At 47.7% G+C, this 24,053-nt stretch overlaps 1 protein-coding gene across 6 annotated transcripts in view; it reads left to right on the top strand.

The window, feature by feature from the left end:
- trioa (trio Rho guanine nucleotide exchange factor a) overlaps positions 1-24,053 on the top strand; it is a 39,489-nt gene that overhangs the window by 12,741 nt on the left and 2,695 nt on the right. Inside the window, exons 3-60 of one of the 6 annotated variants that reach the window (XM_057021395.1) lie at positions 79-153; positions 1,095-1,209; positions 2,356-2,548; positions 3,846-3,950; positions 4,021-4,217; positions 4,312-4,564; positions 5,250-5,372; positions 5,752-5,943; positions 6,940-7,071; positions 7,367-7,597; positions 8,283-8,405; positions 8,786-8,977; positions 9,155-9,324; positions 9,983-10,157; positions 10,235-10,430; positions 10,845-11,011; positions 11,116-11,235; positions 11,324-11,515; positions 11,594-11,743; positions 11,827-11,941; positions 12,168-12,283; positions 12,405-12,527; positions 12,608-12,802; positions 12,878-12,993; positions 13,104-13,170; positions 13,261-13,370; positions 13,445-13,514; positions 13,593-13,682; positions 13,770-13,862; positions 13,951-14,062; positions 14,145-14,335; positions 14,414-14,515; positions 15,386-15,415; positions 15,711-15,853; positions 15,945-16,044; positions 16,120-16,363; positions 16,449-16,556; positions 16,646-16,839; positions 16,913-17,083; positions 18,990-19,085; positions 19,325-19,473; positions 19,554-19,620; positions 19,697-19,800; positions 19,887-19,956; positions 20,031-20,120; positions 20,200-20,292; positions 20,410-20,460; positions 20,542-20,619; positions 20,715-20,906; positions 21,118-21,295; positions 21,394-21,642; positions 21,736-22,202; positions 22,872-23,119; positions 23,193-23,334; positions 23,397-23,424; positions 23,494-23,656; positions 23,730-23,851; positions 23,930-24,008. In XM_057021395.1, the coding sequence (XP_056877375.1) occupies positions 79-153; positions 1,095-1,209; positions 2,356-2,548; positions 3,846-3,950; positions 4,021-4,217; positions 4,312-4,564; positions 5,250-5,372; positions 5,752-5,943; positions 6,940-7,071; positions 7,367-7,597; positions 8,283-8,405; positions 8,786-8,977; positions 9,155-9,324; positions 9,983-10,157; positions 10,235-10,430; positions 10,845-11,011; positions 11,116-11,235; positions 11,324-11,515; positions 11,594-11,743; positions 11,827-11,941; positions 12,168-12,283; positions 12,405-12,527; positions 12,608-12,802; positions 12,878-12,993; positions 13,104-13,170; positions 13,261-13,370; positions 13,445-13,514; positions 13,593-13,682; positions 13,770-13,862; positions 13,951-14,062; positions 14,145-14,335; positions 14,414-14,515; positions 15,386-15,415; positions 15,711-15,853; positions 15,945-16,044; positions 16,120-16,363; positions 16,449-16,556; positions 16,646-16,839; positions 16,913-17,083; positions 18,990-19,085; positions 19,325-19,473; positions 19,554-19,620; positions 19,697-19,800; positions 19,887-19,956; positions 20,031-20,120; positions 20,200-20,292; positions 20,410-20,460; positions 20,542-20,619; positions 20,715-20,906; positions 21,118-21,295; positions 21,394-21,642; positions 21,736-22,202; positions 22,872-23,119; positions 23,193-23,334; positions 23,397-23,424; positions 23,494-23,656; positions 23,730-23,851; positions 23,930-24,008 (8,257 nt within the window). Of the gene's footprint in view, positions 1-78; positions 154-1,094; positions 1,210-2,355; positions 2,549-3,845; positions 3,951-4,020; positions 4,218-4,311; positions 4,565-5,249; positions 5,373-5,751; positions 5,944-6,939; positions 7,072-7,366; positions 7,598-8,282; positions 8,406-8,785; positions 8,978-9,154; positions 9,325-9,982; positions 10,158-10,234; positions 10,431-10,844; positions 11,012-11,115; positions 11,236-11,323; positions 11,516-11,593; positions 11,744-11,826; positions 11,942-12,167; positions 12,284-12,404; positions 12,528-12,607; positions 12,803-12,877; positions 12,994-13,103; positions 13,171-13,260; positions 13,371-13,444; positions 13,515-13,592; positions 13,683-13,769; positions 13,863-13,950; positions 14,063-14,144; positions 14,336-14,413; positions 14,516-15,385; positions 15,416-15,710; positions 15,854-15,944; positions 16,045-16,119; positions 16,364-16,448; positions 16,557-16,645; positions 16,840-16,912; positions 17,084-18,989; positions 19,086-19,324; positions 19,474-19,553; positions 19,621-19,696; positions 19,801-19,886; positions 19,957-20,030; positions 20,121-20,199; positions 20,293-20,409; positions 20,461-20,541; positions 20,620-20,714; positions 20,907-21,117; positions 21,296-21,375; positions 21,643-21,735; positions 22,203-22,871; positions 23,120-23,192; positions 23,335-23,396; positions 23,425-23,493; positions 23,657-23,729; positions 23,852-23,929; positions 24,009-24,053 lie in introns of those variants that run through there. The other 5 variants (XM_057021394.1, XM_057021392.1, XM_057021398.1 and 2 more) reach the window with 5 other exon arrangements.

Raw genomic sequence — 24,053 nt, 5'->3', positions numbered from 1 at the left:
GTGGTCCACACCTGCTTCTTTTCCCCTACACAGTCCTCCCTTACTCAGTCTTCCATTCTTCTCTCTTACTCCATCCAGGTTTCAGGAGAAATGAGGAGATGAGAGCGATGGAAGTGCTTCCCATCCTAAAAGAAAAAGTTGCCTTTTTGTCAGGTAAGTTTGTGTTTATCCTGCTCTAGTACTGTGTTAAATTGAGGTCATTGAGGTCAGATGGCCTCTCTCAGGAGGTTAATTGCCCACTATGGTGCTCTCTCTCTCTCTGTTCTCTGCCTTAGACCGAGGCCCCTACACTTAACCTTTGTCCTTTCTTCACACACACATTCATTAACACACACGTAGACAGACACCGATTGGTTAGTTGCTACCGACAACAGCTGTTGAGTGAAGTTCAGACCCGTTTCTCTTGCAGAACGTGTGGAGCTCCCTATGTAAAAAAAACAACAAAAAAAACTGCCCGCTGAGATGATCTAACCTGTGATGCTGTTTTCAAAGCTCTGCAGTCGACTTGTTGGCCTGTTTGTTTAGGACACATAACTCAAACGGGACTGATTTCTCGCCAACAGTTTCCTTGTTCCTTTATGTGTTTATGTTTATGTGTCGAGCGCGTGTTAGCCCGCCTCGTCTCTAGTCATGCGACCAGGGGTCGCAGGCTGAAACACACTGAGGAGGATGAGTCAGAACACAGTGACACAGTGAGTCGTTGCCCGGAGGTTGCCTTACTCTCCGCTCCTGCGTCCCGCAGAGCTCACTTGTGGCGTAATTGGCTTTGAAATGAGGGTGGGGGTCGAGGAGGGACCGCTGGCAAAAACCAGGCTAAACGAGCTAAGCCTATTATCCCAATCTGCTCCCTTAGTAAGTCGGCCATGTTCGTCCCCACTCATGTTTGTCTGCCTGCCACGTGAGCGTTTGAGCAGCCCGGGTCGATCCTACAGGCAAAGCGCAACCCGCCTGAATTCGCTCACTTGTCAGCTGCGAGCAGCGTCGTGCTCCCACGTGACCAGAGCCACTCTCTCTGAAAGCAGAATACTATTGATGTTACAGTAAACCATGTATGAAATTACCCGTGCTAATGTGACTGTTGTGTGTTGCCTCAGGTGGCAGAGACCGACGCGGCGGTCCGGTGTTAACGTTCCCATCACGCAGCAACCATGACAGGATACGATCGGACGACCTGAGGAGGCTGATCGCCTACCTGGCTGGCATCCCCAGGTTGCACTTTCATCACCTTTGCTCTGTTTTTCTGTGCCGTGCATCTTTGCTTAGCGTTATCCCCAACGAGAGGGGAGAATCAGCTCTTGAAAACAAACAGCCAGAGTGAGCAGCGGACTCGGCGAGGAGACACGTGAGGGAGTCGAGACGCACACGTGACGCGGAATAATTCAGGAGCGGTTAGTTCGCCGCTGCCTTAAAAAATCAATTCGAGAGACGTGAGGAGACGCTGAGGCAGAGAGGGGAAAGCCTGATCTAAGAGAGGGATGTATAGCAGACAACAGATGATGAAAGGAGGGAGGGAGGGATCAGCGGACAGAAGGGGGGAGGATTAAAACTGGCAGATACGGAGAGCGCATGTGTGAGGAGGTGTGAGCGCCTGTGTGTGAAAGCAAAACAAATTGTCGCAGTAGCCGAGGCAGTGCAGCAGCAGCCGTGTGGACGAGCAGCTCCCCGTCTGGAAGGTAAAACATCTGTCTTTCTGTCCATCTTACTTCTGCTGATTCATTCCCTCCATCTTTGCTCGCCTCCATCCAGGTCAACGCTGATAAGATCGAGTTAAAAATGTCACATTTTCACAACTTTTTGTTGCTTTGCTTCTCTGTATCCTCTGGTAAGTTAGACATGTTCTAGCTGAGATGTTCTATTTTGACAGGCTGTTCCAGAGGGATTTTTTTTTTAAACAGATGCTGCGCTGTTATTCACAGCAGTTAGGGGGAAAAAAGGGAAAGGCAGCATGTTTTCTAAATTTAAATCTAAATGAACGGAGGTAGATTTCATGTGTGTGGGAGCCGAGCGAGCATCCGTGGCTGATAAGGTTGCTGATACACAAATGTCCTGAATTGTGTTTGTGTAATTATGCATTCGTTTCTGACTCATTCGTCGCAGGTTTCTGTGTGGGTGTTGGTTTGCGGGGGTGGGTGCGTGTGCTGGCCGCACAGATTTCTCACAGTATAGAAAATGCGTCATTTTCCTTTCCTCTTTTGAACCATCGCGTGTGCTCTTTCTCTTCTCTCCATCCCTCTCATCCTTTCCCACGCCTGCCGTCTCCCTCTTTCTCTCCCAATTATACCCGCTCTCCTCTCTCGCCCTCCCTCCCCTCATCTTTTAATTCGTCCTACTCACGCTGACCCCCATCCATCCCAGCGAGGAGGTGTGTAAACATGGCTTCACCGTCATCGTGGATATGCGCGGCTCCAAGTGGGACAGCATCAAACCTCTTTTGAAGATCCTGCAGGAGTCGTTTCCATCCTGTATCCACGTCGCCCTCATTATTAAACCTGACAACTTTTGGCAGAAGCAGAGGACCAACTTCGGCAGCTCCAAGTTTGAATTTGAGGTAGGAAACACCAAATCTATACAATGAATTGAGCGTTTTTAGGATGAGAAGTAAATGCAATTTTGATCTGAGGCTGCCGTCCTGCATACTTGTTACCACCACACTAATATTATTATGTAATGCTCTTCTTACTGAGACCTAGCCGCTGTGTGTTGTAACAGATTTGGAGAGCACAGATAAAAAGGGCTTTTTCTAAATTCCATTTTGATGCAGCGTGGGTATGAAATGTTGGGGGGGAGATGCAATCATTGAATTTATCGTCACCGAACATGTACTAAGGAGCTGCTTGTCGCAAGCATGTTTCATTATCCTGCTCTGCTCGCGGTGCTCAGACCACCAGCTAACTGTCGACCAGCAGGGGAGAAGCATCATCTGCTGACCCTGCAGCTTTTGTGCAATGCTATTCAGCGTCAATCCTCAATAATAAAACTTTAAACATGCCGTATTGTTCATGTTCTATGCGGTTTGTTTCCAATGATTAGCTGTGTGCGAGTGCACTGTCTTCTGATAACAGCATATCGATTGGTTGGGAAGTAGAATAGACCGGTGCCTCGGGTCAAGTTTTTGCAGTGACGTGCTGGCGGGTCACATGTGCAATGATCGGAGATGCTATGGGGTCTATAATGCACGGATGTATGCATTTCTGTTATGCACAAGTTTTCCTGTGGGTGCGTGGAGGACATTAATCACCACCTACCCACCGTTTGTCTTTAAGTTTACCAGCTCTATTGCATTTCTAACGGAGGTCGATGGTGTTTCTGCCTCTTTTTTTTTCCCACACAGAATCTTGCTATCGTTCTGTCCTCATCCATCTTAGGCCATGTGTGTGGGGGTGTTGCGTGGGGGTGGCTCAGCAGAAACACACATGCACTAAAACAAAAAGGAGGCTTTTCCTTGCTGTGTATTTGAAAATGATATTGTAATAAGCAGTTCTCAAGGAATGAAAAAGAAATGTGTGTGCATGCGCGTGTGTGTAAGGCTACTGTAATTCTGGGGGATTTTTAGTGTGTAAATGAGTAGTGGAATTTCTACAGCCAAGCTAAAGGGACACTTTTGAATAGGATAAAATGAGCTTACATCGAGTTACTGATGTATTAAGCGATTAATTAAATGTCTTGTGCTAAAAATCACATTCGTACCGTCAAATATAAGGATTTGCTCTAACAAGTGAAGTCAAAGGCGAGTAGAGATTAAAAGTATTTCGCACTTAATTGACGGAATTTAATCCAAATCCCTCTAAAGCCTGTTCAATCCCTCTTTTTCTTTCCACTGCTTTTGCTCCACTTTTGCTTGGTAGACCACCATGGTGTCACTAGAGGGCCTGACAAAGGTCGTCGACCCCTCCCAGCTGACGGCAGACTTTGACGGCAGCCTAGACTACAACCATGAAGAGTGGATAGAGGTAAGACCCCCACTTCTGTTGACGTTAAACAAAGTGGTCATCACCATCTCTCTCTTTTTTTAAAATAAAGGTACGTGTGGCGTTTGAGGAGTTTTCCGGTCACGCCACACAGATGTTGACCCGACTAGAGGAGATGCAGGAAACTGTCTCTAGGAAGGACTTTCCACAGGATCTAGATGGAGCCAGGCGGATGATTGAAGAACACGCCACACTCAAGAAGAAGGTCATAAAAGCCCCAATTGAGGAACTGGACACCGAGGGACAGAGGTGAGCAGACACAGGGCACTCCCAAGGCAAACAGATGTTCACAACAAAAATGACGGAATCTGAGGACCACGTGTTCCGTTTGTTACACCTTCAGGTTGCTACAACGGATACAAAGCAACGAGTCCTTTTCCAACCGCAATGGCGGAGGCAGCAGCGGCGGCAGTGGCAGCAGCAGCAGCAGCGGGGGGATGTGTAACGCAGACACCCAGGGCCTGGTGCCACGGATCACCCAGCTGCTGGACAAGCTGCACTCCACACGGCAGCACCTCCACCAGGCCTGGCATGTCCGCAAGCTACAGCTGGACCAGTGCTTCCAGCTCCGCTTGTTTGAACAGGACGCTGAAAAGGTCTGTGGCCGAATGCATTTGGTGTTGATGGCGGGAAAGGTGACATAACGGGAATCCATATCCACTGTTAATGATCGCCGCAGGGTCCAAAACTGCCAATACAAATAAAAACTTAATTACACTCACACAATGCGATTGATTTATGCTGCCTCCAGCTCATGGATTCCTGGCTCTAAACAACAGCTTAAACTTTATTTCGCAACTAAGTCGTAGCTGAATTTAAATGGCCTTACTCTTCACTAGCAAATAGGAAATGGAGAACAGCTCATGGAGGCAGGAGGCCAACCTGACAGCTCAGGTGTTGACGGCCTCACTGACAGATAGAAAGAGACAGGTAGGGACTCTTTCCAAGTATGAGTGAATCGAATTAAACAACAGTTGCAGCAGAGAGCGAGAGCTGCAGTCTTGGAAATGCTGCAGTGGTCGGAGCTTGTTGCTAGGACACCATAGGCCACAAGTTGTTCTCTCCTAGAGCCTGAGAGGACACTCTTGAACCGAGGCAGTCCGCTCTTCTGTATTGTGTCCTGAAACCATGACAGCTGCCCCCCCCACACACTGCTGCACTGACACATTCAGGTCTACCCCCAGCGACTGACTCCTCTTTCAGTGTTAACAATGAACCCAGAGCTTGTTTTTGTGTGCGGGCTGGCTGACGGTGGCTGTTCTGTCATTCCCTGTGCTTCAGATGTTTGACTGGATCATGCACAACAAGGGTTTGTTCCTGGCAGGCTACACAGAAATTGGCAACAACCACCCCCACGCCATGGAGCTGCAAACCCAGCACAACCACTTTGCCATGAACTGCATGGTAAGGCTCTCAGCGGAGGGGGGAAAGCTCTTCCACCCACTCGGAGTATCGTTGGTGTATCTTCCTATAGCTTCTGCAGTTAGTGTCAACTGCTAGCATAACGTTGGAGTGGTTTGAAGATTACTTGGACATGTTGTGCATCTTTGCAGGGCTGTAAGCAGGTATTGGATCATTTTATTCATTCTCAGATGGCCTTATGTAACCATTATGAAACTATAGAGAGGGTGATAATGCGGTCAACAGCCTCCAGAGGAGTCATGCTACATATCGATATCGTCTCTTATTCCTCAACTCTTAATTCTCCTCCAGTTTCATCAACTCCCTTCATCTCATTTGGTGCCTACTTTATCCACACACTTATTCTGTTCTCGCCCTGCAGAACGTGTACGTGAACATCAACCGCATCATGTCGGTGGGCAACCGGCTGCTGGAGTCGGGTCACTACGCCTCCCAGCAGATCAAGCAGATCTCAGGCCAGCTGGAGAAGGAGTGGAAAGCCTTTGCTGCAGCGTTGGACGAGCGCAGCACCCTGTTGGAGATGTCTGCCAGTTTTCACCAGAAATGCGACCAGGTGAGAGGAGAAATTATTAAGGACAGACCTTTAGGAACATACTAATAACTGTTGGTTTCTGCTGAGTAATTTTAGAAATAATTGATTATTTGTTTGAATTATAAAATTGTCCCATGATAGTGAAAAATATATCCATCAATTTTATGCCTGTTATTATTTCAAAAGCCTCTTTTTATGCTGTTGGCTTTTTAAACTTGATCAAAAAGGAATATCTCTAATTTATGCGTTTTTTCAGCAATATCTTCCATTTAAAGTTGGCCAGACTGATGAATCTGAATTGTTAATAATGGTAAATGTGCATCTTGGCAATGCTTATTGAACACATTACGTAACGCTACTGTAAGTTTCGCCTCAGTGTTCTTTTGAAAGCAGCTGAAGTGTCGACCTTTTCATTTTAAATGGAAGCAAACAACAAATGAACACAAATTCTGAGTCGATAAATGCTCATTAGACTTCGTTAAACCCATAAAGCCTAAAATACGCATCACATTACCATAGATTTACATGCACAATGCAGAAAGTAAAGTATTTATGATTTGCCCTTCTTTCTGTCTGGGCTCGTTAGTGTAGCCACTGTGGAATGATTTATAGCCCGTAACAACACAAGGAGATTCCCGGCTGGGAAACCTGGAACTTTGACATTTATGTTTGTGAGCTGAAATAGCATTAGAAATTTTCCCCCCTGAGAGGTTAGCTGGATTATTCTGATCCCAAATGGAGGAACAATTGGATTCTGGAAGTCACTACAGGCCAATTAACTGCAGGCTCAGCTGTAGATAAGAATCCAAAAGGATTCAAGGGCTCATAACAACAGAAAAAGCTTTGCATTTTTAAGCAGGTGCTCCTGGAGCAGTTGTGCCCTCTGACTAGCATGTGACATCTGTAGGGCACACATGGATGCACTGTAGCAGCGCTGCCTCGTGCTGTGCCTCGTGAAAAAGTCTTATATCCTCGTTGCGCGCCATGTAAATGTCAGTACATGACTCTCCCCTGCAGTACATGAGCAACGTGGACTCGTGGTGTAAAGCATGCGGCGAGGTGGATCTGCCCTCGGAGCTACAGGACCTTGAGGATGGCATCCATCACCACCAGGGCTTGTATGAGCACATCACGGCGACCTACTCTGAGGTAACGCCACGCCTTGACTTCATATATTGTAATCTGAAAGCAGAAATAAAATGAGCATCATAGGACCAGTAGATGGATTGTTTTAATTTAACGTAGCATAAAGTCTGGATGCATTTGAGGCGTCACTGTTTGCATCGTTGAGCTCATAAACTCACCTCCCACTTCTGTTTCCTCTGCATTATTTGTAGGAGGATTTTATTTCATCTTCTGACTGAAATGCAAATCAAGCCCATCCCCCTTCGCGGTAAAGTGAGATTTACATTTTTAAAATGACGAATGCTTATTTGTTTTCCAGGTGAGCCAAGATGGTAAAGCGCTCTTGGACAAATTGCAGCGACCTTTGACCCCAGGCAGCGCAGAGTCACTGACGGCATCGGCGAATTACTCCAAGGCGGTGCACCACGTCCTGGATATCATCCACGAGGTGCTGCATCACCAGAGACAGCTGGAAAACATCTGGCAGCACCGGAAAGTGCGCCTGCACCAGCGCCTTCAGCTCTGTGTCTTTCAGCAAGATGTTCAACAGGTATCGAGACCAAAACCTGTGTGTCTGTTTTTGTGCAGGTTTATTCGCCTTCATAACAAATTTCATGTTTAAAAAAAACAACCTTTTTTCAGTTTGAAGTGAGATGGTTGGACTGTAATTTAAAAATAACAGGGTACCTCACTGGTTAGAATAAATGCGCTCTTAATAGTGGGGTTTGGTCCCAACAGCAGCCATGTTTCCTATCAAAATGGTTTTGGGCTAGATGCTGAGGCCTCACATCTACGCTCATCACGTCTTCCAGTGGAAAGAAACGTTTTAAGTGTGTGTGTTTTCTTGTTGTTGTTTTGTTTTTTTTAATCAGAATGAAGGTTTAAAATAAGGCATTTAATACCGGTATACCGCTCTCCAAATAAAATGAATGCTGCTGAATGGGTTGGCATGGCAACTGTTGCCATGGCAACCGAAGTGGGTCATTGGTTGTGCAGATGAGGCTCAGCCATTAAGTCCTCGAAGGACACAGAGCATGAGGGCACAGACTGTGAAAGGGAAATGCTCGGTGCAAGGCTTCCAATAATATTCCTCATTTTCCATTGAATTTCTTCCATTGAATTTTCGGTTGCGGCCTTCCGAGTACACGGCCCATCAGCCACCTCACAGTGCCCCCTTGTGGCAGGCTGATCCCCTAACGTCTGCCTGACTGAGGATTTGCGGTCTCTGTTCTCAGGTGCTGGACTGGATTGAAAACCACGGCGAGGCTTTTCTGAGCAAACACACAGGTGTGGGGAAGTCTCTCCACCGAGCCCGTGCACTACAGAAACGCCACGAAGATTTTGAGGAAGTGGCACAGGTAGCCTTTTGTTACTAGTATAGTAGGCGAATGAGTGCAATCATTTTTATTGTCCTCTATTATTTATCCAAGTCATTTTCTTTGGTCACTTTGACCTTTTAGGAAAGAAAAACGGCAGCTAACTTTATCTAACATAATTAAGCTTGTTTATCAATCTTTGTTGCTGCTAACGCTAATTGACCTTTGATTTTTCATGTTTGGGCCATGTTTAGAGCTTTCTCCTCCACCCTATCTTGCTTCCTCTTTCATTGCTCACTAACAGTCATCTCAGTGCATTATCGCTGCTTCTTATCAGCGTCAAAGCCTTGAGTTTATCGTCTGTCATTTTCCGCTCTTGTTCAGAATTCTTCCTGGTTTGACCCTTCTTTCTACTCGCGCAGAACACTTACACCAATGCAGACAAGCTGCTGGAGGCGGCTGAGCAGCTGGCTCAAACGGGAGAGTGCGACCCAGAGGAGATCTACCAGGCCGCCCACCAGCTTGAAGACAGAATCCAAGATTTTGTTCGTCGTGTGGAGCAGCGCAAAGTCCTGCTGGACATGTCTGTCGCCTTCCACACACATGTGAAAGAGGTAGGCGCGGTGACTGAGGATGACAGTGGTGGTTTAGAGATTAGCAGGATGGAAAGTTACTGGAGGAATCAAGGACATGCTTTAATTTGTGTGTATTTTTTATGCACCGTCGTCATCATTAATCTGCTTTCATTCTTGTAATAAACACCCTTGTATGTCTGAATTGTCCTGATGTAGCTGTGGACATGGCTGGAGGAGCTGCAGAAGGAGCTGCTGGATGATGTCTACGCTGAGTCGGTGGAAGCCGTGCAGGACCTCATCAAGCGCTTCGGCCAGCAGCAGCAGACCACCCTGCAGGTCACCGTCAATGTGATCAAGGAGGGCGAGGATCTCATCCAGCAGCTCAGGTAGGGATCTACAGAAACAACCATTGTTGAAACAAGAGAGACCTGTTAAGATTATTACACGTGATAAGGAAAGTAAACTAAAATAAACCTAGGTGACCTCAATTTTCCACTTCCTGTATTATCGCTGCAAGCTGCAGCTTGACGATACCACGAGAGCTGGTAAACTAATGTCACCTGTTCCTGTTAAAGAAGTTAAAATCTTAGCAAAATAATTTCAACACATTTGTATATCATTGTAAAATGGCTAAAGAAAATGCATTATGAGGAAGGATCTTGGCGATGGATGCAGCTGATCATCATTCTCTGACTTTATTTTCATACAGAGAATGTTCTGGTTCATCTTCCTCCACCTCCTTTGTTCTCTCCATCCTTTTCTCTCTGGTCCTTTTACTCCGCAGTGAATTCTTACATAAGTCTGCAACACAATTATTCAGACATTTAAAGAGCTCTCCCCCACCCTGAGAGAAAGCTGGAACTCACCTTTAGCAAATGTGTGAGAGAGGTGGAGCTGCAGATGGCCGTGACTGTAATTGAAGAAGTAGAACTTTATTTCAGCCTCCAAAGAGGCCCAATTTTTAGCGATGGCCCTGATGCTTCAGATGATTGTGGCTTTTAGGTTTGCTTGTCTTTGGGTGAAAGTTCTGAGCGTGTGTTTCAGGGACTCGGCCATCTCCAGCAACAAGACCCCCCACAACAGTTCCATCAACCACATCGAGAGTGTCCTGCAGCAGCTGGACGAGGCCCAGGCTCAGATGGAAGAACTTTTCCAGGAGAGGAAGATCAAACTCGAGCTGTTCCTGCAGCTCCGTATCTTTGAGAGGGATGCTATCGATGTGAGTCTGCTTGTGTTCTAGACTTTGTGCGGGATTGTAAAAATCAAAGTCTGAAATCTTCCGTCTTCCTGGCTCAGATCATCTCTGACCTGGAGTCTTGGAATGAGGAGCTGACTGGACAGATGAACGAATTTGACACGGAGGACCTGACGTTGGCAGAGCAGAGGCTGCAACACCACGCCGATAAGGCCCTGACCATGAATAACCTCACCTTCGACGTGATCCACCAGGGACAGGAGCTGCTGCAGTATGTCAATGAAGTCCAAGCCTCAGGTGAGTTCACTTGCTTTTCTGATTTGTCATTTCCTAATGTTGACACTAGCGCCAATTCGATGCATTTTAAAAAGTTTGCAGTTCATGTTTACTGTTGCTGGGCAGATTTCTGTCTGTTTTGGCTGATGATTGATGCTGTGTAGGTGTCGTGGGTCAGAACGGTCAGTGTTTGAAATAAGAGGCACCCACTCACTTACCATAATAACTCACCTGTGATCTCACACGCTAATAGGTGCTCTCATAACTGCACGTAGAGCAGTTGCATCATTTTGCAATGAAACATGAAAATCTCCACAGATGTGATTTTAAAAAGAAGATTTTAAAATGATTTTCTAGCCTTGCCAGACTGAACTGCATCAGCTGTTCACGCAGCCTGACATGTTTATCTGAAGCTAATGTGTGTTTTGCCTCCAGGCGTAGAGCTGCTGTGTGACCGGGATGTTGACATGGCAACAAGGGTGCAGGACTTGCTGGAGTTTCTCCATGAGAAGCAGCAAGAACTGGACCTGGCAGCCGAGCAGCACCGCAGGCACCTGGAGCAGTGCGTCCAGCTGAGACACCTGCAGGCAGAAGTCAAGCAGGTGAGTTACACAGTTTTAGAAAAGGCGCCACCTGCAGGCAATGGAATAAAGCTGTAATTTGTCTTTTTGCAATCATTCATTTTGTGTAATTTTGACTTTCCTAGGTTCTGGGTTGGATTCGTAATGGTGAATCGATGCTAAACGCTGGTTTAATAACAGCCAGCTCCTTACAGGAAGCCGAACAGCTGCAGAGAGAACACGAGCAGTTCCAACATGCCATTGAGGTGACTTTTAGTTCCCTTTACCTGCCAGGACTTTAAATTTGCATTTTACTCACTGTCCATTGTTGTCATTCGGCTCACCTCTTGGCAGAAAACCCACCAGAGTGCCCTGCAGGTCCAGCAGAAGGCAGAGGCTCTGTTGCAGGCCAACCACTACGACATGGACCTCATCAGAGAGTGTGCAGAAAACGTGGCCTCTCACTGGCAGCAGCTCATGCTGAAAATGGAGGACCGGCTCAAGCTGGTCAACGCATCAGTGGCCTTCTACAAGACCTCCGAGCAGGTAAAAGAAACCGTAGCGTTGACTCTGTTGCGTCTTTATAAAGCTCAGCACAGGTGATGAGTGTGTCCATGCTCACAGGTCTGCAGTGTGCTGGAGAGCCTGGAACAGGAGTATAAAAGAGAAGAGGACTGGTGCGGTGGAGCTGACAAACTGGGACCCAACTGTGAAACAGACCACGTGTCCCCCATGATCAGTAAACACCTGGAGCAGAAGGAAGCCTTCCTAAAGGTATATAATCATAATGTCGACATGGTCAAGACAAAAATGTGGAAACTTTCAGGGTCTTCCTGACCTGTGTGTATTCCCTTCAGGCGTGCACTCTGGCCAGGAGAAATGCTGACGTCTTCCTCAAGTACATGCACAGGAACAGCGTCAACATGCCTGGAATGCTGAGCCACGTCAAAGCACCAGAACAACAGGTTAAAAGTGAGTGTCTAAATATAAATTAAATAGTAACCAAACCACAACGACTAAAACTAGCATGCAAGATATCAGCTGGTCGAACAGATTGTGAGAGCTTGTAGAAGGCGTGTACGATTTAGACCAGATGTGTTTGGTTGATCACTGCTAAAATACGTCACCAGAATGAGTTAAAAATAAACAATATATGTGGTGAAGTTTCGCTTTCTTTATATCCTTTTGTTTTATTTAGACATCCTCAATGAGCTGCTCCAGAGAGAAAATCGTGTTCTCCACTTCTGGACGTTGAGGAAACGCCGCCTGGACCAGTGTCAGCAGTATGTGGTGTTTGAACGGAGTGCCAAACAGGTAGATTCACCAGCTTTCTTTTCTGAAACGCTTATTCTGGTCTTCACTATGTAGAATGTACAATAACACAAACACTGTTGTCACATGTGATGATTGCCTGTCTTTTTTGGTGTGTTTTCAGGCTCTGGAGTGGATTCATGACACTGGGGAGTTTTATCTGTCCACACACACTTCCACTGGTTCCAGCATTCACCACACCCAAGAGCTGCTCAAGGAGCACGAGGACTTCCACATCACAGCCAAGGTTGGTTTCTGACACACACACACACACACACACACATGAATGTACTGTTTGCATGCATCCAACTGTCTTCTCTCCTTCAGCAAACTAAAGAGCGTGTAAAGCTCCTAATCCAGCTTGCTGATGGCTTCTGCGAGAAAGGCCACAGTCACGCCGGAGAGATCAAAAAGTGGGTGACGGCGGTAGACAAACGCTACAGAGACTTCTCGCTGCGCATGGACAAGTACCGCTGCAGCCTGGAGAAGGCTTTGGGGATCTCCTCAGACTCTAATAAGGCCGTGAGTGCCCAACCAAACGATGGATACACTTTGCTTTCGGTCACTTTGTCAGTGTTTTAAACTTTCCTGTTGCAGAGTAAAGACCTCCAGCTGGACATCATCCCTGCCACAGCTCCAGGGTCCGAGGTCAAGCTACGGGACGCCGCTCATGAATTAAATGAAGAGAAGCGCAAGTCGGCACGCAGAAAAGAGTATGCTTTCACTTCCGTGTCACTCAAAATTCTAAACTTTGAGTAGTTCCAGGATGTATAGAATCAATAGATGTGTGTCTGATTTTCCTGTGTTCCGTGTGCGTCTCCAGATTCATCATGGCAGAGCTGATTCAAACAGAGAAGGCGTACGTGCGAGACCTGAGGGAGTGCATGGATGTAAGTGTGGGAGTTGTTGTGACTTGATAAAAAGGGAAGAAAAGAGCCCCCATTAATGAGTCCTTGGTTTGCCAACTTCTCTCTGTGCAGACGTATCTGTGGGAGATGACCAGCGGCGTTGAGGAGATCCCACCAGGGGTCATCAACAAGGAGCACATCATCTTCGGAAACATGCAGGACCTCTACGAATTCCACCACAAGTAAGAAGCTGTCAGGAATAATGGAGAACCTGGTGATGGAGAACCTGATCCTGACCTGATGTTTCTCTCTGTAGCATCTTCCTGAAAGAGTTGGAAAAATATGAGCAGCTGCCAGAAGATGTTGGACATTGTTTTGTCACATGGGTATGTTGGATTTGGACTGTAGTGGGCATCTGGCATCTCTTTTTCACCGTCTTTGACCATCTGTCTCTATTTGTCTAGGCGGATAAATTCCAGATGTATGTGAACTACTGTAAGAACAAACCAGATTCCACCCAGCTCATTCTGGAGCATGCTGGCAACTACTTTGACGTGAGTATTGTCCATGAACACTAAAATCAAACTGTGCAATCCTCGTTGGTCAACATCTGATCACAAGCCTGATCTTTCCACGTGCAGGAGATCCAACAGAGGCACCGGCTGGCCAACTCCATCTCCTCCTATTTGATCAAACCCGTGCAGAGAATCACCAAATATCAGCTCCTGCTTAAGGTGAAATCCCAAACCAGCTCTTGCCACTGTGTTGTCCAGGCTCAGGTCGTCTTTCTCCTCACAGTTTCTGTGGGTTTGTCTGTTTCAGGAGCTGCTGACCTGCTGCGAAGAAGGGAAAGGGGAAATCAAGGATGGCCTGGAGGTGATGCTCAGTGTTCCCAAGAGAGCCAATGATGCCATGCATCTCTCAATGCTGGAAGGTGATGAGCACTATCCACTGATCGGTTAAAAATCTGCCATATACCTTTGAGTATCACTGCTGACTCTTTGGTTTTTTTCCAGGTTTTGATGAAAACATCGAGTCCCAGGGTGAGCTCATCCTTCAAGAGTCGTTTCAGGTTTGGGACCCGAAGACTCTCATCCGCAAGGGCCGAGAGCGCCACCTCTTCCTTTTTGAGATGTCTCTCATATTCAGCAAGGAGGTGAAAGACTCCAACGGCAGGAGCAAATATATCTACAAGAGCAAACTCTTCGTAAGTGCTCGGAACCAAGAATACCTCAGCCGTGAACCCGTCTCAGCGTATCCTGACATTTTCCTTCCTTGTTCTCAGACGTCAGAGTTGGGCGTGACAGAGCACGTTGAGGGCGACCCCTGTAAGTTTGCTCTGTGGGTGGGACGCACGCCCACATCGGACAACAAGATTGTCCTCAAGGTGAAAAACCTACCATCTGCATCTCCTGTCATCTCGTCTAGGGCGCGACCGATGTTATATTTCCCATGCAGAATGATGAAACACTTGAGAAATTGAAGCATTGATCTGTAGAGTCTAAATGTGCATGTTGGATGTCGCCTAACACACGTGATTAAGCAGGAAATGTGAAATCGGTCGCACTCTCTTCACCCATCCTTGTCCTTGTCATTTTGCTTGAGTGCATGAGCAGCTTTCAGGGGGCCTTGGCTGCCCTCTTGGATTTCTGCTCTGTCTGTCTGTGGCTGCCTCTGGTAGCAAACACAGGGGCTTCTGCATATCTGGGGCTGTGTTTTCTGTTGGTTGTTGAATTCTGTTTCTCTCTGTGGGCTGAAATGCTTCCACCAACGCCGCTGACACTGATTCAACCCTATCACGCCCACACTCGCCCGGCCTGATTCAAAGTGACGAGAAGTCAGCTTCTCTACCAGAAAACTTCTGACGATTTTGTAACCGTTTATTTAATTACCTTCAGCCCCCGGATTTAACACACCGGATTACCTGAAATGTCAGTTGTTGGAACAGCATGAAGCCAAAAACAAATGCTCTCTGTGTATAATTCATGTGGACAAACTAACTGCTGAGGAACATTTATGTGCTCTGTACATCGCAAACCAAGTGTGTTTCATTACTAAATACGTGTCTGCACGCACACACAACATCATGACGGCGTGCTACACAAATGAATTGGCTGCAGTTTGTCATTGAGGCACAATATCAGTGTTGTATGTTCGTGTAAAACCATTATGTGGCTTCAAAACAAACCACAGAAAATCCTGTACAGCTTCTGAGATCAAACAGTGAAATTCTCTATCTTATATTTTAAACTCAAAGCTAAGTCAGGGATCCAAACACGGAGCCATGGTGAGTACCAACTCACAGAACACAGCCCTCAGTCACATCTCATCAGTCTGAACACACACGCTTGCAACAGCTTCAACTTGTAATTTTAACTATTTATCATAAAAATGTAGAAGGCAGGCAAATACACAATTTGGGAGAATACAGTTAATTACTGATTATTCAAGGTCTGAAATGAGATTTCACCCCCCCTCAAAAAAAGAAAATTGGAGAATTAACTCAGACTTGTGTGAAGTAAAAAAAATATTAAGTGTTTCTCTCTTGCTGCATTGTAACCTCCAATGCTGACCGATAACAGGCGTCGAGCATCGAGAACAAGCAGGACTGGATCAAGCACATCCGAGAGGTGATCCAGGAGCGCACCATCCACCTGAGGGGGGCACTCAAAGAGCCCATTCACATTCCCAAACCAACCACATCCAAGCACCACAAAGGCAGAGGGTGAGCATGTACCGATGAAAGGAACATCTAAAGAAAAAAGGATCAAAAGGATTTGTTCTGATCCGGGTTTGCATCTATATCCTGCATTTAGTGATAGAGAGGACCTGGACAGTCAGGGCGAAGGGAGCAGCCAACCAGACACCATTTCTCTGGCATCCCGGACTTCACAGAACACACTGGACAGCGACAAGGTGGTACACACGCATGTTTAAAGACGTCTGTTCCTCTCAGCTCTCCATGACCAAAGATATCTTTTTCTTCTTCAGCTCTCCGGTGGCTGCGAGCTGACTGTCGTGATACACGACTTCATGGCCAGCAACAGCAACGAGCTGACGGTGCGGCGCGGCCAGACAGTGGAGGTCCTGGAGCGATGCCACGAGAGGCCGGACTGGTGCCTTGTGAGGACCACAGACCGGTCACCTGCCCTGGAGGGTCTGGTTCCCTGTGCCATGCTCTGCATTGCCCACTCCAGGTCCTCCATGGAGATGGAGGGCATCTTCAACCACAAAGGTACGGCCGAAAACTGATGATTTGGGGGGGTTTTCTTCTTCTTTACAGCCGCCGTTATGGTGATGTTCATAACCTTCTTTGGCAGACACCTTGTCAGTGTGCAGCAATGACTCCATCATGCCAGGGTCATCGGCCACCCTGCAGCCAGGTCACGGTCTCAGCTCCCACACTTCTCCAGGGCCTAAGCGACCAGGTAAAACCACCCACGTCCATCTCAAAGTTAGAGTTGTTCAGTCTCGAGTGGGGTTTTTCAATAACCTCCGCCTCTTACTTCTGTCATAGGTAACACTTTACGGAAGTGGCTCACCAGCCCGGTGCGTCGGCTAAGCAGCGGCAAGGCGGACGGCCACGTGAAGAAACTCGCCCCCAAGCACAAAAAGAACCGAGAGGTGAGGAAGAGCGGGGAGATGACCATGGTGTCCCAAAAAGACTCGGACGACAGCGCCGCTACGCCTCAGGATGAGACGGTTGAGGAGGTGGGTGCAACATTTTCCACTGTCGGTCAAGAGTTCTGCCGTTAATCTTTTACTCTCCACCTTTGCATTGCAGAGGGTCCGAAACGAGGGCCTGTCCAGTGGCACTCTGTCGAAGTCCAGTTCGTCGGGCATGCAGAGCTGTGGAGAGGAGGAGGGCGAGGAGGGCGCAGACTCTGTGCCTCTGCCTCCGCCTATGGCCATCCAGCAGCACAGCCTCCTGCAGCCAGAGTCACAGGATGACAAGGTGAGGAGGAGGGGTGGAGGTGGTGGTTGTTGGCTGCAGGAGGCGTCACAGTCCAAGAAAGTTACCAAAGTGCAGCTGGAAAAATCAATATAAAACTTGTCTATTTATTTACTCCTAAATATTATCGGGATAGAAAATGTTCTGTTTTTCTGGACATTCATCAAAGGAGAAAAGACAAATGTTGCAATTATAGTGTGAATTAGGTAGCATGTTCAGTGCTTCCTTCATAGCTCAGAGTGAAATCCTTTGGTCACAGACCAAGGACGCATAAGGCTCCAGTGAACAAGTATATTTACTGAGACACAACAGAACAATTTAAATAAGTATTATATTTTCATTTTCCCTCATGATTTTTAGTTCTTATAGATTGTTTTGCTCATTTCAGTCCCCGACCTTTGTGGTAAAAAGTGCATTTCCTGACAGTTTTGAGTGATTTCCTCAGTTTTCTTCTGCATTTCTTTATCTTGGCATCTTGCATCATATTCTCTTCTAAAGCAGTGGAACTAAGAGACTCGCGTCTCCCTGCTGACCCAAGCGGAGACTCCTCTGACACTAATTTCTGTTTCTCTTTTGTTTCCTGGTTGTATCGTTTGCTGTTTGCCATGCTGTAGCATTACCTTGATTTATGTCCTGTCTTTGCTTTGTCTCAGTTTCCATACCTTTCCATATGAAATGCCCCGCTCTCCCCCTCCGTCTCTTACCTCAGTCAGTTCTTCAAGCCTCAATTTCCCTTCTCAGCGTTAAATGCAGCTCTCTAAAGCCTTTTCCCTTTGATTTCTACAACAGCTTATGATGAAACGCACCTAAAGCTAGCGGCTTCTTTATTTTCTGTTTTGTAATATTCCTTCCCTCTCTCTTCTCTCCTGAACTTCTATCGTTCTACTTTACGGAGCTTCGCTCATTTTTAGAGCTCCAGAGTCGCGCGGCAAATCGCCGAGCACTAGTCAAAGCTCAATTTTTACCGTTTTCCCACACGATTCAAGAACCATTTACAAGAATTCCTGCTGTCTGTTGGTATTTGAGTTTTTTTCTTCCAGCTCACTAATCATCAGTGGGAAAACAGTGTTAAAAAAAAAAAAAAAAAAAAAGAAGGGTCAAAGTTCTCTCTTCGCTCCCTGCTGGATTATCTAAATATGACCCCCCCTAACCTTGGTGAAATTTCCAAACCTCCACCCCTATCCCCACCCCCTCTCACTTGCCCTGCCCACTCGTCCTCATCTCCCTTCTACCCTCTGTGCGTTAACCTCATTACCCATGCGAGTAATTGGCATCTCTAAATGCTGGCGAGGCCAGAAGGGCACGCAGCCTCACCCAGAAAACCTAATTGGGAGAAAGTCTCGAAGCACAGCACAGCAAGGGTGAGAGTCTCCTCAACTATATATCCATACATACATATACCTTCCTCCACCCTCGCTCCTGAGCATCTTTTTATTATTATTTTTTTAATTATTTTCAAGACTTTTTATCACCATTAGACTACAACCAGAATCCTCCGCCATCCAGCCGCCACTTTTCTTCCTCCCCCATCCCTCCTCCATTTTAGAATCATTTCTTCATTTATAATCCTCCTATTTTCAGTCTTATCTTTCCCCATCAAAGTTTCATATTGGCACTTTGATTCAAACACCGCCAGCATGGGGATCTCTTCAAATGAAAGCATTGAACATTTACAGGCATTTTCACTAAATCATTCCTCCCTCAGATCACTTAAATACAATTTACTCCAAGAATAAAGTAAAAGTTAAGAAAATATTACACTTAGAGGACGATAATTTCACATTCATGCCTTCAGTGAGTTCGTTTGAGGGCAGGACTGCTGAAAAATGAAGTTTTAAAAGTTAAAGGAACAGATTTAACAGATAAACATAAGCTGCGGCTTTAATCAGTTCTCTCCATTTGTACCCAGACGTCCTCTCGCCTCTCAGTGCGTCCGTCCAGTTCTGAGACGCCCAGTGCTGCGGAGCTGGTGAGCGCCATCGAGGAGCTGGTCAAAAGCAAGATGGTAAACGGAGAACCACCAGAACCCAATTCTCTTGATTAAAAGACGGATGTAATTTAGCATCCAGTTAGTTTCCCTGCCAACAACTTTAGAGGATTTCCCAGTCTCGGTTATCAGCGGTTTAATTGCCTGCATCTTTTCTGCAGCCTTGCAATTGAATCACTTTTGATTTTCAGCAAATATTGGCAGCAATGTCCTGCAGACTGTCCTGGGAACTGAATGTCCCTCTGTGTGTGGTGCAGGCTTTAGAAGACAGGCCCAGCTCTCTGTCGGTGGAACAGGGAGACAGCAGCTCCACTTCTTTCAACCCCTCTGACAACTCCCTCCTCTCCTCCTCATCTCCCACGGAGGAGATGGACGAGCGGCGGTCCAGCATGCTGAAGAAAAGACAGTAGGGTTCCCCGTCGCCGCACTGAGTTCTTCAATGCTTTAAGGTAGTTCTTGAAGGTTGAGTCTGAGTTCTTTCTGCAGCTACGTTCTGCTGGAGCTGGTGGAGACAGAGAGAGACTACGTCAGAGACCTCAGTCTCGTGGTTGAGGTGAGTCCACAAGACCTGGAGTTCATTTGGCTATAATTTGGAAATGGATAAACAGTAACATCCTGCCTTTTCTTAGGGCTACATGAGTCGAATGAGGGAGCAGGGCGTCCCTGACGACATGAAGGGAAAAGATAAAACCGTCTTCGGTAACATCAACCAGATCTACGACTGGCACCGAGAGTACGAGTGGCTCACAGTTGGTTCTGAATTGTTGTTCAGATTCATTTTAGGTGTAGCTGACATTCCCTATGCTTGTATATTTTTAGTATTTTCCTCGGGGAGTTGGAGAAATGTTTGGAGGACTCTGATCAGTTGGGGCCACTCTTTCTCAAACACGTAGGCAGTCCACACTCGGCTTTCTGTTTCTGCCTTATCTCTGCATCAACTTCAAAGTTGTATTTCTCACATAGGAACGGAAACTCAACATGTACGTGGTTTACTGTCAAAACAAGCCCAAGTCTGAGCACATCGTCTCAGAGTACATAGACACATACTTTGAGGTAGGAGAGCATTTCTATCACTGCTTTTTTTTAAATATCCTCCCATGACGTCAGTGAACATCCAACTTTGACATTATAGGACATGAGACAGCAGCTGCGACACAAGTTACAGATCTCAGATCTGCTCATCAAGCCGGTCCAGAGGATCATGAAGTACCAACTCCTGCTGAAGGTGGGTCAGCTGCAGTACAGCAGAGGGCGCCAGAGCAGCAGCTGCTGTCTTTTATCCTTAAAATCAACCAGTACCACACCGTTATCCAATGTCCTAATTTTTTTTTGTTCATGTTAGGACTTCCTGAAACACTCCAAAAAGGCTGGGCTGGAGTCTGTCGAGTTGGAGGTGAGACAATTATCTTCTCAGTTATTTTAAATCCAGACAGATGGTAAATCATTCTGTTGTGGACAAATGTAACTCTCATAGAAAGCTGTGGAGGTCATGTGCATCGTGCCAAAAAGATGTAACGACATGATGAATGTGGGCCGGCTGCAGGGATTCGACGTAAGTTTGTCAGGAAAATTTAAATTTTAAAAAAAGTTTTCCGAACCTTCTTATTTGCTCCCTACAAGTTATGTCCCTCCTCTTCGTCTCTCCAGGGGAAGATTGTTGCTCAGGGCCGCCTTCTGCTGCAGGACACCTTCATGGTATCAGACCCAGAGGGCGGGCATCTTGGCCGGATGAAGGAGAGGCGAGTCTTCCTCTTTGAGCAGCTGGTCATCTTCAGCGAGCCCCTCGAAAAGAAGAAAGGCTTCTCTTTGCCTGGATTCCTCTATAAGAACAGCATCAAGGTAACTAAACGTGCTCAGAAGCAATGTTGGTTTAAAGGTCTGCAGCTCCCCCTTGTGGACAAATTCAAGTATGGGCCAAATCTGTTCGAAAACAAACTGTTTTAGCAGCTTATATATTCAAAATGGTTTCTTTCACTCATTTACCAAAAGTAATGATTGTAACGTGCAGAAAATGAGATTAGACAGCTGAGGCGTGACTGTCTCTGTGTAGATAAGCTGCTTGGGTCTCGAGGAGAACGTGGAAGGCGATCCCTGCAAGTTTATCCTCACTTCTCGGGCAGCCAACGCCTCGGAGTCCTTCGTGCTTCACTCCTCCCACCCAGGTGTGCGGGAGGTCTGGACCCTTCAGATCAGCCAGATACTGGAGAGCCAACGCAACTTCCTCAACGGTGGGCATGCACACAATCCTGTACTCAAGGTTTTGCTGAAGGATCTCTCTGCATCATGGGCATCCTTCTCTCTATCACAGCTCTGACCTCTCCATTAGAGTATCAGAGAAATCACGTGGACGGTAGCAGTGGGTCACGTGTGCCCAGCACGGCTGCTTCGGCTGGAGGCAGCAGTGGGCCTGGGGTTCCCCCTGGTGTCGGTGTTGGAAATCCTCAGGGTGGTGCTGTTCCGTCGGGTTCCCAGGGAGGCTCGCGTCGCCCTTCCAGGATTCCTCAACCATCCCGCCTGCCGCAGCCCCTACGCCACCATCCTGGGGCTGATCCCGAAGGCCCCAGTAAAATGTCAGGTATGAAACTGTCTGCGAGACTGGAATTTTAATTGAATGTGTTGCAAAAGTAAGATGTGACTGAAAAATCAATTTGGTTGACTCACGGTCCAGGTTTATCCCCTTGTCCTGTCAATTCTTCCACACTCCCTATAGGGGCCAAACGCCCCATCCAGTCCCCAGAGGATCAAGCCCACACCCACACACCTCGTGCCATGATCGGGCCCCTGCCCGCCACGCCTGGCACCAAATCACGGCAAGGAGCCGTCCCTCCTGTAGTCCCGCCCCTCGCCACTCCTGTGCTAAGCAAGGACAGCTTGCCCCCTCCCCCACCCAGCCCAGGTCAGAAGTCTGGTTCTGGTTTCTGGAGCTCAATACCGGGCTCTCCAGCCAGCCGGCCTGGCTCATTCACCTTCCCCGGGGAAGCAGGAGAGGTTCCAGTCCGGCAGAACTCAAACCAGATCCAAACTGGCTCTGGAAGCCAAACCCACAGACACTCCACACACAGCAAGGAGGCCGACCGCATGAGCACGTGCTCGTCGGCCAGCGAGCAGTCCATCCAGTCCACCCAGAGTAACGGGGTAAGACCAGCCAGTGTTTCTCCAACTAACACCGGTGGCAGAGGGACGCCTGGTCTGTCCTGTCTCTCCTGCTGCAGCCAGCTCTACTAATCTGTCCCTACGACACCTCTGACCACCTTCACTGCTCTCCAGCCTCATCTTCTCTAACTCTAGACTGTGTCTGAAGACAGACCCGTGCCTTCTCAGGTTCAGAACCTCTCTGGCGGATCTCGCTGTTCTCTCCAGCCGTTTGCTTCCGAAGCCGTCTCTAGATTTCTGAACTCTGACAAAAGCTTGTACTAACCTCTGATTTCCTCCTGGCTGTCCTTCACATCCTGCTGCCCCCCGTGGCGCGCGAGCAAAACGTTCCCACTCTTGCGACTAACCTGGCGTTTTGTGGCTCTTCTACAAACGTACTGAAAAGAGATTCCGTCATTCCGTCTAACACCCCTCCCCCTCTCCCGGTTTAGTCTTTGCAGCTTCGCGCAAAGACGAGTCAAATGGAATTCCTCATCTTTGTCACGCCTTTCTTCATCCTGTTGCGATTTTTCAGTGCCCCCTCTCCCCGGAGAAACTGCTCATGTTTCACGCTTTTCACTCTGAACTCTTCTCAAGTGTGTGTCCAGTTGCTGGCGCCGTGTCGACCCGAGGACACTAACGGACACCTCTGTTTCCTCCCCTGTGGTGCAGAGTGAAAGTAGCAGCAGCAGTAGCGTATCCACCATGTTGGTGACCCAGGACTACATGGCGGTGAAGGAGGATGAGATCAGCGTCATTCAGGGTGAGGTGGTCCAGATTTTAGCCAGCAACCAGCAGAACATGTTTCTGGTGTTCAGGGCAGCTACAGACCAGGGACCCGCCGCCGAGGGCTGGATCCCCGGCTTCGTGCTGGGCCACACCTCGGCCGTCGTCCCCGACTGCCCCGAGGGTCCTCTGAAGTAAGTGGCACCTTGTTTTTGGATTGAAAGTGTCCCTCGCACGCTTAATTGAGGACAGATTTTGTCGTCCCAGCAGGAAGTCGTCCTCCTGGCACACGTCCCTGCGCATCCGCAGAAAGTCTGAAAAGAAAGAAAAAGAGGCAAAGAAAGACACAAAGCTGGAAAACGGTTACAGGAAGTCCAGAGATGGCCTGGCCAATAAAGTTTCTGTAAAGGTGAGTTAGAAGCAAACTACAATCCTTCCGAGCTCCTCTAACCTGATCTGTCCTCTTCTCAGCTTCTAAATCCCAACTACATCTACGACGGTAAGAAGCCAACATTGATGTCATACACTCTAAAACAGTCTCAGTCTAAGGCCTCCCCATATCCTCCAGTTCCCCCAGAGTTCCTGGTGCCTCTGGCTGATGTCACCTGTGACAGCGGAGAGAGCGTCACCCTCAGGTGTAAGGTCTGTGGCCGCCCCCGGGCCACCGTCGCCTGGAAGGGACCCGACCAGACCAACCTCGCCACCAACGGACGCTTCAGCATCGCCTACAGGTAACGAAACATTCACTTTTCAACCCGAAGTCCGATCATGGCTCAATAATAACGATTTCAAATGTTCCTTTAGTGATACCGGTGAAGCGACACTACGCATAATCGGCGTGGCCTCTGAGGACGACGGCGTTTACACCTGCGTCGCCACAAACGAGCTGGGCAGCACGACGTCATCGGCGAGCCTCAGGGTGTTGGGTAAGAGGACGGTTCTGTCCCACGCGTCCCGTCCACCGAAAGTGGACCTGAACTTGACCGCGTCTTGTTCTGCTTCAGCTGTGTCCACCGACGGCATCCGCGTCAGCTGGAAGGACAACTTCGAGTATCACTACACAGAGGTGGTTGAACTGGGCAGGTGCGTTTATCTCCATGACGACGCAGGCTGCCGCATGTTGCTCGG

This window comes from Takifugu flavidus, chromosome 21 (assembly GCF_003711565.1).
Source record: "Takifugu flavidus isolate HTHZ2018 chromosome 21, ASM371156v2, whole genome shotgun sequence".
Taxonomy (NCBI): domain Eukaryota; kingdom Metazoa; phylum Chordata; class Actinopteri; order Tetraodontiformes; family Tetraodontidae; genus Takifugu; species Takifugu flavidus.
This window is presented reverse-complemented; position numbering and strand designations above follow the sequence as displayed.